Source organism: Ranitomeya variabilis, chromosome 5 (genome assembly GCF_051348905.1).
Source record: "Ranitomeya variabilis isolate aRanVar5 chromosome 5, aRanVar5.hap1, whole genome shotgun sequence".
Classification (NCBI taxonomy): domain Eukaryota; kingdom Metazoa; phylum Chordata; class Amphibia; order Anura; family Dendrobatidae; genus Ranitomeya; species Ranitomeya variabilis.
In genome coordinates this window covers 126,123,737-126,142,718 of record NC_135236.1, presented here as the reverse complement: position 1 = coordinate 126,142,718, position 18,982 = coordinate 126,123,737, and the positions used below count along the sequence as shown (strand labels likewise).

Below are 18,982 nucleotides of genomic sequence, written 5' to 3'. Positions count from 1 at the left end.
ACCCGATGTTTACCCTGGTTACCCGGGGACTTCGGCATCGTTGGTCGCTGGAGAGCGGTCTGTGTGACAGCTCCCCAGCGACCACACAATCACTTACCAACGATCACGGCCAGGTCATATCGCTGGTCGTGATCGTTGGTAAATCGTTTAGTGTGACAGTACCCTATGTAGAAACAGGAAGTCTCTTGCCCAGCATGAGTCATACCCCAGTGCAGTGATGACTCATGCAGGGAAATAATTTCCTGTTTCTACATAGAGCTTAGAAGGAGTCAGCTAGTCAGAGATGTAAATCACCTGATGTCATAGACCTAATGGAAAAGAGAAGAACTAGCTGGGTAGAAGGGAAAAAAATGAGCAATTGTGAGTATACAGTGCCATATAATATGACGACTGCAATATATGAAGAGGATAAATACTTTGATGGGAGGTGTGCTTCTTTAAGGGAGGAAATATCGGTTGTAGATACATACATCAATTTCCCTTAGCTTAGCAGCAGGTTCCCTTCCTACTGTCATCCTGACTATCTTGTCTCCAGCAGTATAATACACCGGTCATTCACAAATTATTACCCACCGTCAATAATAATTGGGATGTCACTGCCTATGAATTATAGGACATACTGATTTTCTGAGTAGAAAGCATTACTAAGAACCCAGGACAAAAAAGAAATGCATCGTCCCTTCATCATACCTTTTTAAGAACCTTGTTCACACCGCAGCTTGCAACGTCTGCAGCTTGTAGGTGACTGACACTAGCTAGTGCTCAGAAGGCGGTAGTGCTACTGATGTACCAAATGGACTAATTGTCTTGTATATAACCTTTGCTGACCCTTTTATCAGGTTTTAGGCAGTAGTGCATGTGTGTCTGGAAAATACAATCACTCATTGCATTAGAAATACATGCAGCCCAGGTAGTCGGTAGCCCAGCGCTCACCTGCTTTGCTTATTATTCTGTAAGGAAACTCCTTCATTACAATGCAATGGTGCATGGTATAGAGAGGGTGAGATAAATCCTAATTTGACACTTCCTAATCCATAATAACTTCAAATACAGCACCACTGGTTTGTTCAATCTTAAGACATTGATCTTGACCGATATTGATCTTGCTAGATTCAACTTAGTAAATTCATACATTTACTTTGCAATGTATTTGATAATGTGTGATATGGAATGAATTTCCGGGGGTCTGTGAACTTGCATCTGGCGGTCTCCTGACACTGGCCTTCATATGAAAGGCTGGACTTGGCTGACGATCCCACACCCTGGGAAAATCACATGCTGTTGGCGAGTGAAGACACCGGTGTCTGGTCCATGCCTCGGGCTCTGCTTGATTATTTATAGGAGGGGACTGGCGGAGCTCTTCAGGCAGCTATTAACAGACTATTATAATGCTAATTGAGGGATCTCGCCCTGGAAGATTATTAGAATAACATCTTGATGTGTAAGTGTTCGGGACCGTAAGCATTGTGATAGAATATATTCATATTTTTTATTAAGTCTATGCTCCTGTTATAGTGCAAGTTCCAGAATTTGGTGACTCAATCTCTTATCCATAGAGCTGACCTTTTCTCTTTCTTTTAGTGTCTTACTATAATGACCTTTTTCTACCGTCGCTCAACCCTTTTGAATCAGTTCACTGAATGTTTGGGTATAATACGAGTGTAAATTAACCAAGTGCCCATATGTCCAGCAATTTAAGGAACTTCACCTGTCTATTATTCCCACACCCAGTCTACAGTTGTGGCCAAAAGTATTGACACCCCTGCAATTCTGTCAGATAATACTCAGTTTCTTCCTGAAAATGATTGCAAACACAAATTCTTTGTTATTATTATCTTCATTTAATTTGTCTTAAATGAAAAAACACAAAAAGAATTGTCCTAAAGCCAAATTGGATATAATTCCACACCAAACATAAAAAAGGGGTGGAAAAAAGTATTGGCACTGTTCGAAAAATCATGTGATGCTTCTCTAATTTGTGTAATTAACAGCACCTGTAACTTACCTGTGGCACCTAACAGGTGTTGGCAATATCTAAATCACACTTGTAGCCAGTTGACATGGATTAAAGTTGACTCAACCTGTGTCCTTGTGTGTACCACATTGAGCATGGAGAAAATAAAGAAGACCAAAGAACTGTCTGAGGACTTGAGAAACCAAATTGTGAGGAAGCATGAGCAATCTCAAGGTTACATGTCCATCTCCAAAGACCTGAATGTTCCTGTGTCTACCATGCGCAGTGTCATCAAGAAGTTTAAAGCCCATGAAACTGTGGCTAACCTCCCTAGATGTGGACGGAAATGAAAAATTGACAAGAGATTTCAACGCAAGATTGTGCAGATGTTGGATAAAGAACCTCGACTAACATCCAAACAAATTCAAGCTGCCCTGCAGTCCGAGGGTACAACAATGTCAACCCGTACTGTCCGTCGGCGTCTGAATGAAAAGGGACTGTATGGTAGGAGACCCAGGAAGACCCCACTTCTTACCCCGAGACATAAAAAAGCCAGGCTGGAGTTTGCCAAAACTTACCTGAAAAAGCCTAAAACGTTTTGGAAGAATGTTCTCTGGTCAGATGAGACAAAAGTAGAGCTTTTTGGGTAAAGGCATCAACATAGAGTTTACAGGAGAAAAAAAGAGGCATTCAAAGAAAAGAACAGGGTCCCTACAGTCAAACATGGCGGAGGTTCCCTGATGTTTTGGGGTTGCTTTGCTGCCTCTGGCACTGGACTGCTTGACCGTGTGCATGGCATTATGAAGTCTGAAGACTACCAATAAATTTTGCAGCATAATGTAGGGCCCAGTGTGAGAAAGCTGGGTCTCCCTCAGAGGTCATGGGTCTTCCAGCAGGACAATGACCCAAAACACACTTCAAAAAGCACTAGAAAATGGTTTGAGAGAAAGCACTGGAGACTTCTAAGGTGGCCAGCAATGAGTCCAGACCTGAATCTCATAGAACACCTGTGGAGAGATCTAAAAATGTTGGAGAAGGCACCCTTCAAATATCAGGGACCTGGAGCAGTTTGCCAAAGAAGAATGGTCTAAAATTCCAGCAGAGCATTGTAAGAAACTCATTGATGGTTACCAGAAGCGGTTGGTCGCAGTTATTTTGGCTAAAGGTTGTGCAACCAAGTATTAGGCTGTGGGTGCCAATACTTTTGTCTGGCCCATTTTTGGAGTTTTGTGTGAAATTATCAATGTTTTGCTTTTTGCTTAATTCTCTTTTGTGTTTTTTCATTTAAGACAAATTGAATGAAGATAATAATACCAAAGAATTTGTGATTGCAATCATTTTCAGGAAGAAATTGAGTATTATCTGACAGAATTGCAGGGGGTGTCAATACTTTTGGCCACAACTGTATGTCCTCATTCTTGTGGTCCCCATATCTAATCCATTCTTCACCCACCCAGATTTTCTTATTTCTACATGCATCCACAGTCCAGATTTGAAAGCCCTTCCCATTGGTCCTAGTTTATCAGACAAAGATATTTTGAAAGTCCACTATCAGGGTTCCTTTAATTTTGGTGGGGGGTAGAGGAGGGGTGTTCATTGCAAAGTACACTGACATTGCTGCACAAGTTCTTATTTCTTCCTGATTTCCCACAAAATGGTCTTATAAGTACAAAATAAAGTAAGAGTATGTTCACATGTTTGAGTTTCTGCAGTGTTTTTCTGCACTAAAAATGCATCTTTTTCAGGAAAAATGCTTCATACTATACGCGAATTTGCGTTTTTTGAATTAACATGCTGCAGGTTTGAAAAAAAACGCTTTAATGGTTAATATAAATCTCCGTTATTTTGCTGAAACTGTAAAACGCAGCATTTTTGTTACGCACAGAAAAAAAAACACACTGAAGAAACGCAGCATGTGAACGTACCCGAAGATATTCTTGAATCCAATTTGAGAATTGATATACATATTCTAAAACCTGTCCTTTGTTTTTGTCCTATGAAGTTATGGGAACACAATGTCTTTGAGACTCCGGCACAACTGCTGAGGTTTTGGGCTTTCTCCTGAAGCAGCTTCTTTGGCGGTTTTGCCATTATTTTTGAGATGGTCCTTCTGCCTGCGTAATTTTTTTCTTTTTTTTTTTGTCCCCAATAATTTTAAACTAATATTTAGTGGGCAGCTGCCAAAAGAAGTAAAAAAAAAACACATCATGTGTACAGCAATGTTGTTTTTACATTGCTGTGTGTTACCGCTAATTTTTTGTGGCGCTTTTCCAAGTGGATTTCAAGCAAAATCCGTCGGAAAAAAAACATGTCCTCTGCACATACCTTTTAAGCTGTGTGCCCACATGAGGTTTTTGGTGAGTTTTTGACACTGCCTATGTTCACGGAGTCAAAAATACAGCGTCTTAGGCCGCCGTCACACATGCGAGTTTTACGGACGTAAGAGCGCAGAAACTACGTGCGTAAAACTCGCATAACATACGGCACAATGCTTCTCAATGGGTCTCGTCCTATCAGCCGTATATTACGGATCCGTAATATACGGCGTTCTACGGCCGTACAAAATCGCAGCATGCTGCGTTTGTCAGCGTATTGCGCAAAAAAATCGTCAATGAAAGTCTATGGGGGCGAGAAAAATACGGATTCCACACGGACCAGCAGTGTGACTTGCGAGAAATACGCAGCGGTGTTAGTGAAAAGTCGGTAATTCAATTGCCAGCTTTTCATTTCTCCTGCCTAAACCCGACAGGATATGAGACATGGTTTACATACAGTAAACCATCTCATATCCCCTTTTGTTTGCATATTCCATGTATGTGCAAAATTTCAGTGCTGTAGCTGCTAAAATAAAGGGTTAAATGGCGGAAAAAATTGGCGTGGGCTCCCGCTCAATTTTCTCCGCCAGAGTGGTAAAGCCAGTGACTGATGGCAGATATTAATAGCCAGGAGAGGGTCCATGGTTATTGGCCCCCCCCGTGGCTAAAAACATCTGCCCCCAGCCACCCCAGAAAAGGCACATCTGGAAGATGCGCCTGTTCTGGCACTTGGCCACTCTCTTCCCATTCCCGTGTAGCGGTGGGATATGGGGTAATGAAGGGTTAATGCCACCTTGCTATTGTAAGGTGACATTAAGCCAGATTAATAATGGAGAGGCGTCAATTATGACACCTATCCATTATTAATCCAATTGTTTGAAAGGGTTAAACACACACACACATGATTTAAAAGTATTTTAATGAAATAAACACAGCAGTTGTTTTAATATTTTATTGCTCTCTCAATCCATTTGCAGACCCTCGCTTGGCAAAACAATAAACCCACATTATACATACCTTCTGCTGACCCGTCACGTCCCACGAGGTAATCCATCTGAAGTGGTTAAAATAATTTACAAGCAGGAGCCCTGCAAATGCAGCTGTGCTCGTGCTTGTAATTCCCCGGCGAATGAAGGAAATGTAGGTCATTGACCTACATTTCCTTCAGTCGCGGTGATGCGCCCCTGCTGGATGTTCTCATGAACTGCAGCCTGGGAACTTTTTCCCACGCTGCAGGTCATATGACATCCACCAGAGAGAGCAATAAAATATTAAAACAACTGCTGTGTTTATTTCATTAAAATACTTTTAAATCATGTGTGTGTGTTTTTTAACCCTTTCAAACAATTGGATTAATAATGGATAGGTGTCATAATTGACGCCTCTCCATTATTAATCTGGCTTAATGTCACCTTACAATAGCAAGGTGGCATTAACCCTTCATTACCCCATAGCCCACCGCTACACGGGAATGGGAAGAGAGTGGCCAAGTGCCAGAACAGGCGCATCTTCCAGATGTGCCTTTTCTGGGGTGGCTGGGGGCAGATGTTTTTAGCCACGGGGGGGGGCCAATAACCATGGACCCTCTCCTGGCTATTAATATCTGCCGTCAGTCACTGGCTTTACCACTCTGGCGGAGAAAATTGCGCGGGAGCCCACGCCAATTTTTTCCACCATTTAACCCTTTATTTTAGCAGCTACAGCGCCCAAATTTTGCATACACACTACTAACATTAGTAGTGTGGAATATGCAAAAAAAATGGGGATATGAGATGGTTTACTGTATGTAAACCATGTCTCATATCCTGTCGGGTTTGGGAAGGAGAAATGAAAAGCCGGCAATTGAATTACCGGCTTTTCACAGATATCGCGCTGTAGTAAATATAAATACAGAATATATACATATGTGTCTCAATGACATATATATATATACTGTATATATGTTTTCCCGAACATTTGAGCACATAAATCCGTTAGATGTCGGTTTTGCAAGCCTGCGAGAAAATATCGCAGTACGGATGCCATACGGATTACATACGGAGGATGCCATGCGCAAAATACGCTGACACACCCTGCCTACGGATCACTATTTTGGGAACATTTCTCCGTATTACGGCCGTAAAATACGGACCGTATTGTCTTACGCCCAGTGTGACGCCGGCCTTACAGTTCCAGCATGGATGGGATTTATCGAAATCTCCTGACCACTATTTTTTTTTTTCTTACTCTGCGTAAACCGATCTGCGGTGCATGTGTCAAATCCGTAACGTGTGAATTTCTCTTGCTGGTATGCAGATTTTTCTGTGCAGACTTTCCCCATAGACTTGCATTAGATACGGAGAATCTGCAGGTAAAAAACGCACATGTGTGTTTAATGCGTTTGCGCAGCAGAAATGAATCAAAAGCGCATGTAATCCACACATGACTTCATCAATAAAGTCTTGTCAGAGCCAAACACCAGGAAGTATCAAAAGCAAAGCAGCTTTATTTAAAACATGACACATCAACAAGAGACAAACACAGGATCAAAGACGTCATAAGTAACCCAATTTACTTAATAGCTGCAGAAAATCTGCAAAAGCTCACTAAAAGCTCATTGTGGAAATGTAGCGTTATAGGGATTTATCGGGAACTAAAAACCGCTTAAATAGGCCAAAACCAGCAAATCTTATAAGGCTATGAGCAGACTTTGCGGAAAGGTGTGCGGATTTTTCCACACTGATTTTGGTAAATCCGCACTGCGGATTTACTGTGGTTTTTCCCCAGATTTCACCTGCGGTTTTACACCTACGGATTCCTATTAAGGAGCAGGTGTAAACCGCTGTGGAATCCGCACAAAGAATTGACATGCTGCGGAATAAACAACGCAGCGTTTCCGCGCGTTTTTTTCTGCAGCATGTGCACTGCGGATTTTGTTTTCCATAGGTTTACATGGTACTATACAACGCATGGAAAACTTCTGCGAATCCGCAGCGGCCAATCCACTGCGGATCCGCAGCAAAATCCGCAACGTGTGCACATAGCCTAAAGGTTTCTATGTGCATGTGATTACAGTGGGTGACATTTGACCATCAGTGTTGGACTACAGTCACGCATCAGATTCCATCTTTAAAGCTGTGTAAAACAGACCATTTTTTGTCCTCGTGTGTCATCCATCTTGCTTTAGTTTTTCTTCTCACCTGTCTTCAATCCATTTACTTTTGGCTGTGGATTAAAACCATGAATCATGGCTGAAAAACTGAACTAAAAATTATGCCTTCAATTTTTCATCCCTTTTTACAGATCCCATAGACTTTAATGGTCAATGATCAGCAGAATGCACGGATCTTTACAGAAACTTGTTTTTTAAAACTGATGTGTGAATGGATCATTGAAATTCTGTGTACAACTGATGTGTGACTGCAACCTAAGGCGTTGTACACACCCTTGTGCCATCCGTTTTTTTTTTTTGGAAGCACACGGTCCAATAGAGTTTCATTAATCCATTCACACATCTTATTTATTCGATCTGTGAGACTGACAGTAAATCCTATTCTGATCCATTTTTAGCGTCCTCCGTTTTTCTTCTCTGGAAAAAAAAACTGACGGAAGTTTCTCATACTTCTCTTAGCAAACTGTCACCAAAAAATGGCCAGCACTAGATTTTTCACAAATCCATTTATGACACTGGGCAAGTTCTGTCTACAAAATGACCAAAATGGCATTTGTCTCAGTTTGTTTTATGTAAAAAGATGGCAACTATCAGTTTATTCTCATTTAGTCTACGTTCACATTTGCGGTCTGCGCCGCAGCGTCGGGCGCCCTGCAGCTTCGCCGCATGCGTCATGCGCCCCTATATTTAACATGGGGGCGCATGGACATGCGTTGTACTTGTGTTTTGCGACGCATGCGTCACTGCGGCGCCCACGTCCGGGCGCAGAGGACGCAGCAAGTTGCATTTTTGCTGCGTCCAAAATCAACCAAAAAAAGGACGCATGCGGCGCAAAACGCAGCGTTTTGCATGCGTTTTGCTGCGTTCTTGTTTGCGTTGTGCGTTGCTTCGCCGACGCTGCGGCGCACAACGCAAATGTGAACGTAGCCTTAGTTAAGTTCATAGATTCATTACTCCTCTCTGCATCCGCTCCTTATAGTCCTATAGTTTCCTAGTACAGATGTAGAATGTGAATATTTAAGCCCAGACACAGAGCCCTGAGAATGCAGGTCAAATATAAGGAGCCTATTGTTATTTAAAGAACATGGGGAAGTGTTTTTCTCGGAATAAGTCGCATTTTGGCTCCAGTTGTAGGAATCGTCCAGTAAATGAAATGCGAATGCCCCAGAGAGTCACTGATCAGATATGTGAGTGGATATTGTCTGTTACAGCCGAGCTGCCTGTGTTTTCACACCCCATTAATTCATTACTTCCATCCTTTCATCTCCAAATTTCATTTTTCTTTTTTCATTTTTTTTTCCTATCCCCTTTTCAAAAAAGAATGGTGCCCCCTCCTCTTTCCACCTGCCCCCTGCTGCTGCCTCCGTCTTCTCTGCGCTGTTAATTTTCCTGACTCCATATGGAGTAGCAGAGCTTTCACCTGCAGGCGGAATGAGATTGTGCTGCGCGTCCTCAGGCCAGAGCGGCAAGATCAGGTTGCCGATGCCCGAGTGTGCCAGGCGCCCTCAGTGGCAGAGTACAAATAACAAATTGGATGCATCTACAAGCCTCCCGTAAAGTGTATTTATTGCGCGCCGCTCGGTTTGCACACACTGATTGTAAGGTTATTCAGGCATTGGGAACCACTATTCTCAGACTGCGGCAGTAGCGTATCGGCTGGAATTATTCATTGATGAGACCTTACAGCCATGAGAGGACAGGAGGCAAAAAAAAGTGGCATCAAGTCAAAGTTTTACTGCAATCAGAAGTTCTCGGTAGTATTGAACGGTGCTCAAAAATGGCGCGAAGAAACAATTTATTTTCCTTTCTCCAAACCTTGACTGGCGGACATCTACACCAATAATTTGTTAAATTTGGCATATATTACAAAGGTCTCTTGTTCCAAATCACTGTTCTAAACTGTTGAAGATCACATAAAATGTGTCTACAGCTCATAATAAATATGGCACTTGGCATGGTACCCTCTAGCGACATCAGTATTAAAGGGCATTTTAAAATCAAACACAAATGCTCAAACCTAATATTTCCAGATTATTACTGCAATTTACTATACCATTAATGTGAGGTTCGTGGGGTACATGTTGACCCCATCCTTCACAATAAGGCAGCATCATTCAGTGGGGACCTCAAATGCAAGGAAAAAGAAAACATAGTTGTTGCTAATACTCACTTATAGGCCTTGCCTATACCATGTTTCCATACTGCCCACTATTGGTCTCGTCCATTGATTTTTAGAGAGGAAAGTGCATAGAAACAAGGAGCAAGCAGTGCCAGATTAGGCATAGCAGGCACCAGCCTATGTGCCACGTGTCTTTTGGGGCTTCACGCAATAAATGAAAAATAGTATTGATTTGATATTGAAATAAATTCACAATCAGGTGCCGACCCAGCCAGCTGACATTGGAGGCCAGGTGGAGCTCCAATGTGAACATTACAGCAAGCGGCAGTGAGATGATGTTTCAGCTGTGGTCAAGTATATTGGAGAATTCGGATGCAGCCGCAGGGTCTCTGACATATTATTCAAGCATGCCGAAGACACTCGGTTAGCACCCGAGCACGCTCATATAACACCTTCGGAGCACGCTCGCTGATCACTAGTGGCCGCGAGTTCTCCCCAGATCATCATAGAATAATAGGGCCCCAGGATTCCATCTACCTAGGGGCCTCCATAGAGGTTGGCACCAGGCATAGATATGCGGTAGATCTAAAGACGGCCTTCTTTTCTTTATACCTGTTTATTTCCAAGGTTTGCGTGGACTGGAAGAGATGTCAATCAGCCTCATGTACATGGCTATAAAGCATGCAACATTTTTATGGAGTTCTGACATACTTGTACAGAAATTAAGAAAAAAAAAAGTATTCCTTCCTATGAAATTAAAGGCTACACTAGGGTGCTTAAAAGGGTTATTTGTCTTTGGGGACTTTTTTTTTTTACTTAAAGCTTGTATTTGGAGGTAAAACAAATTTTTTGCCGTTTGCCTTGTGCTCTCTTTTGCAGGCGGTAGGAGTTGACTGAGGATCCATGGGTGAGCTCCTTCTAGTGGTCTGACAGGAGCGTTCGTGACTCCTTAATCTGTTTTTAGGAAGCTACTCTGATTTATTAACAAAGAACACTTCACAATTGAATGCCCAGGGAAACCAAGAGCATGTAAAAGACAAAGGGTGCAATATTTTTAATGAAACCCAATTACAGAAAGCATTTTTCACCCCAAATACATGCATTTAAGTGAAAAATTTTAACTAAAGCTGGGCAGCCCCTTTAAGCAAACTGTGTGTATTGAGTATGGGAGTGTGTATTTTAGGGGTGTTTCTGGAATCCCACTGGGAGCAGGTTCTAAATATTCTGAATTTTACATTGCCGATGTTGGTAAGGATGGAACATAACACTGGCACGTATGTCGTATACTATAAGCCTCCTTTATCAACGCTGTCTTAAAGAAAACCTCCCTTTGTTGCCCATAGCAACCAGTCATAGTTCCGCTTTCATTTTGTTAAAAAGCTCAGGCAAAATGAAAGCTTTGCTGTGATTGGTTGCTATGGGCAACAGACTGTTTTCCTTCTAGACAACTGTGCCCATGTATGATTACACGCATCACCCCGTGTGTTGGTATACATATCCGATATTACATGTAACAAGGCAGATTACTGAAAATATATCAACTGCGACTGACGTAATGGATCCATCCATTATCGATATCGCTGCCTCCATTCAGCTAGTGTTATGGAAATGTTAATAATTGTGCCACATTACAGGGGCATAACTTTCAGCATGTGGGCCCCAATGCAAGATCTCCAACAGGGCCATAATGGAACTGTTCTTCTCATATGGCCCAAGGTGACCTTTTGAGCCCTCCTGGACTCTGGTTCGACTGCGAGCCCTCCACCCACTGTACTTACACCCCTGTAATTTTGGGCGAGCCCTAATGAATGTTCTTCGTATCCTCCTCTAACCCCATGAAGTGTTGCTCCACATGGCTAGCCTACTTCTAGGTGCCATTTCCGCCTTCTAATTTTTTAGGTTAGTTGATGAACTCCACATAAATGTCACATGTGGTCTCACCGAGGATTTGTATGAAGGTCATTTTTTTTCCTCTTAATGTACCCATAATGTTTGGTCCATTTGCTTTGAAGATTGTTAAAGTTCTTTCTGGGAAAACATGGCTGGTCTTTCATTGCAGGATTGTGAATTGATCCCACAGGCCTAACATGGGTTTTATATGGGTTTTCTTAAAAAATCTTCTCCAGGGTTCCTCAAGGGTACGCTTTCATCGAGGCGGGGGTTTTGGGGAGGTATCTCTAGGCATAGCCTGTGATCAGAACACACACTAATTCCAACCCTGCCCCATGTTGTGATTAATTTGCATTCTTTGTCAGAAGTTAATGGAGTTTTTTATGACTGCTTCTGAAGAGCTGATCTGCTGTTTATACACTTACCAGTGGAAATCCTCGCCCTCCCCCGCACTGATTGATGGAGATGCTCTCTGTTATTCCAAACGGCTTTTTAAGCTGTTTTTAAGAATTATTTGAATAAAATGCTGGCGTGCATTGTGTCAGGGGGGAGAATGGAAGATTATCTGATGAACAAGATAGAAGAGACAGATAAGAGCGCTCAGTGGGAAGAAGAAAGACCACAAGAGGAAAAGAGACTGTGCCATGGAAGTGGGACTAGAGATATGCCTACATCTGGTGGAACATCCAGCCAAAAGAAATGCACGTAACCTATGTAGTTTTTTGATGGGTAGCTTATAATCATGATGGGCCCTATTCACGATGGTGAATTCTGGTGCAAAATACCTAGGACTGTTGCAACAATTTTTTGGCAGCTCAAAGTTACACAAAAATGTTATGACTTTTGCCCTTTTTTTACCAAAATATGCAGAATTTGGTCAGAACAGAGTGTGGTAAAGCTTTCCCATCTATTTTACCAAAATGTACAGCATCTTAAGGGTGCAGTCAGACAGCCGTATAAATCGGACTGAGATCGGAAAGCAGTGCACAGACTGGTCGGTGGCTCTCCTGACCTGAGCTGACCGCTTCATGTATTTCTATGCAGCTGTCGCACTCGGTTCGAGATAGCCGCCAGTCAGTCCGAGCGTTGCATTATGATCTTGGGCCGTTTTATATGGCAATCTGATAGAGCCATAATTACTTAAATTTTGCTAGAAATGTTCTCCAGTCTTGGACTGGGGTAACATTTCTGGAGAAAGTACACACCTGTTCTAAGATGTCTATTCCATTTAGTGGCACGTGTCTCTTAATAAACTAAGCACATCTTATTCTAGTGGTCCCATCATTAAGATTGGCGGGCAAAACACCAGTCTTAATGTAAACTATGGGCCCAATTCATTATCTGATGGGCACTGTCATTCTTCTTTGACTTTGGAGATCAATGGGCTTGGATGATCACAACTTCTTAGGAGAAGTCTTTCCAGTTGGCTTTCACCAAAGCTCCTGTCTATACAACTACATCTTACTGCAGAATGAAGAACTTCCAGAAAGAAAGAAATCCTTTCAAAATTGGCTATAGAAAGGCTTCTCTGATGAATCTTACGGACTTTCCTATTAAACCTGCCCCTTTGCCTCTGCCACCACTTATCTCTGGGAGAACAGAAGGATTAGTCCAAACTTGATCCTGATCTCTTCAAAGTCTTCAGGGGACATTAGGCTAATCATATAGACAAGATTTTCAGCAGAGCGTGCTGTAATTGGATGGATCCTTGGACAAAATTATGGTCCGTAACATAAAATGCTGGACTAATTATTTTCCTAATTAAATTAAAACGCAATTTGGCATAAGAAACAAATCGCAGATCTTCAGTGTCCCACAGTGTAACATTGGTCTGAGTAAAATCCGATTTTTAATCCGATTTGCACTCGTCTGATGTACACGCTCATGTGAGCAAGCCCTAAAGTGAATAATCTTACCTTTATTGAAGTCCACAATTCATAATATCACAAACTGGTTTTCACCTCTGGGCAGGAGCCTTCGTCAGATGATTTTCAAAATCACCTGACAAAGGCTCCTGTCCGCAGCTAAAAACCAGTTGGTTATCTGTTAATTTGTGGGCTTAAATAAAGGTAACTTTATTCTCTGAATATTGTACTTGCACTGGGCAGCGCACCGCCACCTTGCCCCATCCTATATGTAGCATGGTGGCTCAGTGGTTCGCACTACAGCCTTGAAGTGCTGTGGTCCTGGGTTCAAATCCCATCAAGGACAATATCTGCAAGGAGTTTATATGTTCTCCCCATGTTTGTGCGAGTTTACTCCGGGTTCTCCGGTTTCCTCCCACACAACAAAGACAGACTGATGGGGAATTTAGATTGTGAGCCCCATCGGGTACAGCGATGATAATGTCTGTAAAGTGCTGTGGAATAAGATAGCGCTATATAAGCCAAAGCATAATAAAACCTGCTCATTCCCTGGGCGTGTTCTCTCCTGGTGCCATCTCCCACCTCTATAGTGAAGCTAATCTACTATCCACTACATTGTACTGTCCCTCCTGAGCGCTGCCAAAATCGCACCTTTCTCTATATATTCCTATGCAGCTGTCACGCTCGGCCAGTTCGAGCATCGCAGTCTGACTTACATGGCCATTTGATTGCGCCCTTATAAAAGGTACGGCAAATTACAGCATTGCAGAACTGTGTGAATATATGGTAAACCGCTTTGGCTGTGCCCCACACTACTGAAATACTTAGGCTCAGCGTAGCCATAGGTCTTCGTATTAGAATATGAAACTTGGTTTTATCTGTTACTTGTGGTGACCCCCGTTCCAACATATTTTATACTTCTGAAACTCCTCCTCACGCCCTGGACCCTTCGTTACCGGACCTCAGATCTGTCTGGTGCACAGAGCGGTCCTCTCTGGCAGCGCCGGCCCTTCGCTCCACACACCGGCTCCCTGTCCCATTACAGAGATATAATTAAAGTTTGTGTCTCCCAGCCAGAAATTAGGCAGGGGTGACACGCCAGGCCAGCCCTGGCAGGCAGCCAGAAATTCTAATTTCTGGCGATGATTTAATTTCAATTTTAAATAAATCGTTTTTTAATTTAAAAAGAGCGAGTTTCCTCACATTAGCGATGATTGCCACATTAAGCTCTGCGCTCACGATGGAGCCGCATAAAACATTATTTATACACGGAGCGGAAACGGCTCTGCCTCTGAAATGGATTATGTTTTTTTTTTTTTTCTTTTTTCCCTCCCTCTTCTAATATAACCTGGAGGATACTAAAAAGTGTTTGTGGTAAATTAGCATTCTGCCGACTTTCACCCATAAATGAGAGAAGAGCTATTAACACTTGTGTATTTTCATTATGTAAATTGTGTTAACACATGCCCACAAATTGCCACCAGCAAGACAATCATTTTCTCCCAGTGATCATAATGTGTCCTAGTGAGATGTTTTGATTATGACATGCTAATTACATATTGCCTTTTTCCCCTCTGCTCTCGCATTTCTATTCTTTCTCTCTTTTGTGCACGTTCTTATTTATTATATTTTTATATAATATTTTTCATCGCTTTACCTCCCAGATTCAGAAAAATCATGGCTCTTTAATGGTGAGTATTACGAGTCCAGGCGGAAGGGAGGGGTGAGGGTGATGGCGGTAGGGAAATCTGAAAAGGGGGAGATATATAAAAAAAATTCACTTTTCTCTTTTTTTTTTTTTTTTTCCTGATGGCTGATTCTTTCTGCATGCTCCACTGCCTTGTTTTAAACTTTGCAAATTGCATTTTGAAGAAAAAGCAAACATTTAACTGCCTGTATTAGATTAGGTACCATTAGAAATAATAGCGAAGCTCCAGCATCAATGTTTTTATAAGAGCTCTCTGCCGTTGATTAATCTTGCTATTTTTATTGCATTAATGGTGTTTTTTTTGTGTGTCTCTTATGACTCTACTGTAGAGATATTGCATATAGGTTAATACTTGTCTCTCTCTCTCCGCAGCCGTTCCAGATATTGCAATGCATTGTTGATGAGGTGAGTCTCAGACTTATGTGCTTTCGCTCCTAAAGTCATTCCTAATGGAGTGGAAAGCTTATATTTTGTTTCCTAATGAAGCACAATGGACGACACCCTCTGAGAGAGTTCATTGGCAAGGCTTGGAGCTGTTTAACATGGCTTGGCCTATGCTCTCCCCCCACTCCTAGCTCTTTGAGAGCCCCCTGCAGACTGATCCTATCTGTTGTACCAGGCCCCATGGACAGGGCTGGAGAATATTAATCGGGGCTCATCTCTGCCTGCTGGAAATCTAAAGAGAAGATCTCCATGTGGAGGTAGCGTAATTGAATGGGGCATAATAGAGGATGCATATAAAGATTAGGAGCGGTATCCGTGCGGCAGTGCATAGATTTGTATGTTTATGTAGATAAAGGCATCGGATTGTATATTTTGTCGTCCTACGTAGCCACATTTTTATGCTGTAGATGGGCGTCCAGCTCGGTGGCGGTTGATGCCGGTCATCTCGTCTCACCGCTCTAGGACCAGTTGGTTACACAAATCCTCATTGCTCTCTAAGCAATGTAAATGGGGTAGATGAAGATTAGCATATCTGAGTTGTATTTGCATCCCGCACAATGTGCTGGCCATATTAGCCCCTGTCTACTAAATATTGCTCAGATTTCCTAGCCCATATGTTATGTTATTGTGGACTGGAATTGGCCCACAAATCGGGTCTGCTCGGCATTTAATTTGTGCAGGAGCAGATTGTGGGTTGTATTGTTTCCTGACTGTGCTGGATGAACCATGTTCTGTTAATATGGGAATCGAAACCCTTAATCAGGGCTCCCACTAATTGTCCCTCTTGTAATTACAGCACTTGTTTCACTGATAATTGGGCCACAGTAATTATCTATATGGTTAGCAATCAGATGGCAGTGTGATACCGCCCTGGTGATTGGCATATGCTTGGTACTGTGCGGTTTTCACAATGGAGTGTATGGTCACCTCCAGCATGTAGGCACGTGCCCGTAACAAGGGCAGTGTTTGGGGTATGTTTCTGGGATCTGTGTAGAGTTTTACATGCTTCACGTATAAATTTGGTGTCAATAGACACTTAGGAATTTTTTTCCTTTTTTTTTTTATTTGACAAAATAACCACAATTTCATATAAAAAATGAAAGGTAAGGAACAAAACATTTGTAATGTTAATGACATGTTCAGAAAACATGATTTATGTTTGGATGTATATTAGCAAAGTGATAATTTCCAACCAGTAGGGAGCTACATTTAATGCATGAGAAAAGACATGTACTATAATACACATACATGATATTTCCAACAAACAGGTTCTACTTGCCAGGGGATAATAACTCTGACTGTTGCATATATCTTGGCATACACTAAAAAAGCTAAATTAAAAGGGAATCTGTGACCAGGTTTTTGCTACCTAATCTGAGAGCAGAATAAGGCAGAGACATATCCGCGATCATTACTGGTCTGCTTGGTGCAAATATATATTGATGTAATCACGGTTTTATGAGCAGGAGATTATTACTAGTACACTAGAACATAGAGGACTGGTAAACCTGCTGCCGTGTAGTCCTCCTTATTCATGAGCTCTGTATAGTCCCTCCCTCACTACTGATTGGTAGCTTTCTGCCTATGCGCCGTGTGCACGGGAAGCTGCCAGTCAGTGGTGTGGGGGGGATATACAGAGCTCAGCAGTCAGAGATAGGGTAGATCTGCCGCAGAAAAAAGTCATTTTATAAAAAAATAAAATGGGCAGCAAAACCCTAGTAACAAATACCCTTTATCAGCTGTTATAAAATAATTTGCAGTTTGTAGCATAAAAATAAGCTAAAGACATCTTTTTGTCCCACTGTAGTGTAGTGTTAATGCTGAATCTGTGCAGTTGGGGGGGGGGGGTACATGAACCGAATCAGTCTCCTTCTCCCTCTGGCAGTTGACAATATCGTCCCATCCCTCTCTGCATGAGATTAGGAGTAAGGGGGTACTTTTTTGACACCCAACGTCCGCCCCAATTCATCAAAGCAATTACACCAAAAGTTTTGCTTAAAGAAGTTTCTAGGAAAAATTGGCAAATGTTGTCCCTTTCACCCCAGTTTCACCCAGCTCTGCCAAAATGCACTGAGCGGGAGTGTGACGCCAAGCTCTTCTAATGATGAGCTGTGTCGTACCTTAGCAGAAACCTTACGCTAATCCCTGACTGGATAAAGATTTGTGGCGAAGTGTCGGGATTCGTTAAGCGGTATCCATTTCTTAATTAATTGGGTGCGTCTCACTCTATGGTACCCTCTCACCATGACTGCAGTGAACATAGCCTGTCTTGATGAATTGGGGTCTCATTCTCAATTGAAAAATATCATTATTATTATTATTGTGTAATGTCACCCATAGCTGTAAATCACATTGGGTCATTTCCATAATGGTGCAAAGAGAAAGTAGAGCATTTGCCCATCACAAAAATAAATTACATTCCAGCTCTCATTTCCCAGAGGCGACTGCTTTAACTTTTTTGACACCAGCTTTTCTAAATCTTTTTTTTTTTTCTTTTTTTCTTTTGCAAAAAGTTGTTCCAAACTTCCACATAGGGTTGTGTTCTTCCATTGCTGTGTCAGTATGGATTAGTTGTAGGTTCCCAGTGATAGCAAAGAAGTCTCTGACTAATTTTATGTTGTAGAACACTGTAGTTTTTCGGACAGTTTATGTGAGCTCTTTAGTGACAAGTATTGTATGGTATTTTAGGATTCTCCAATTCTTCCGGTGGGGGAATTTTCTGAGTCGTTTATACATTTCATTACTCAGTGGTAAGTATTACTTATATGCTTTTCATCTTCATCTGTAGACATAATCCATATGAATAAGTATGCAGTGTACCGTCCTTTCCCGGCCAGTGAGGTTTGTAAAAACTAGCCTAATCGCCAACGTGTTTTCTGTTTTATAGTATGAGAAAACTACCAAAAGAGAGGCCTGCTCCAGAAGAGTTAATGGTAAGAGTTGTGGCTAGTGACCTAGCAAGCCAGTTGGCTTTGGGTGATGAGACATTTGTGTGGACGTTCCCCAAAATACTCACCCCATCCATGTGAATCCGTTTTAGATTAAGCCAGGTCAAAATGGTCTTTTTTCTGTCTTGAACTCTCTTAGTGACTTTTTTATGTCAAATTTTACACCAAAATACTGGCTTACTCGTAAACACTGGTTGAGGGAAACTGGAGAGGAGTTGCGCAATTTTTGGAACTTTAAAAAAAAAAAGTTGCAATTGAATCAGGCGGAATCATCTGGAATTGCTTAACTCTGCCAACAAAGCAGGAAAAGAAAACAAACAGGCGAGCACATATAAAATAGACTAAAAAAAAAAGGGCAAATAGAATAATGAATTGGGTGCAAAAAAAGGTGCAAAACTAGACACAAAAACAGACTCAAAGGTAATGGTGAATCGGGGTTATTATTTGCTGATTATCAGACCAGATTTTTGGGTTCGACAGGTTTTTTTTTTTTTTTTTTTTAAAGCAAATCAAGGTAATTGAGGAGATATAAAGGATCAGATACATTACATATATATGGCAAGTTAACCAGATTTGTTGTCCAATAAA

The 18,982-nt window shown here is 41.8% G+C and overlaps 1 protein-coding gene across 1 annotated transcript in view; it reads left to right on the top strand.

The window, feature by feature from the left end:
* MAP2K5 (mitogen-activated protein kinase kinase 5) overlaps window positions 1-18,982 on the top strand; it is a 166,073-nt gene that overhangs the window by 136,010 nt on the left and 11,081 nt on the right. Inside the window, exons 18-21 of the mRNA XM_077263250.1 lie at window positions 14,959-14,985; window positions 15,375-15,407; window positions 18,135-18,196; window positions 18,334-18,379. Of these exons, the coding sequence (XP_077119365.1) occupies window positions 14,959-14,985; window positions 15,375-15,407; window positions 18,135-18,196; window positions 18,334-18,379 (168 nt within the window). The remainder of the gene's footprint in view (window positions 1-14,958; window positions 14,986-15,374; window positions 15,408-18,134; window positions 18,197-18,333; window positions 18,380-18,982) is intronic.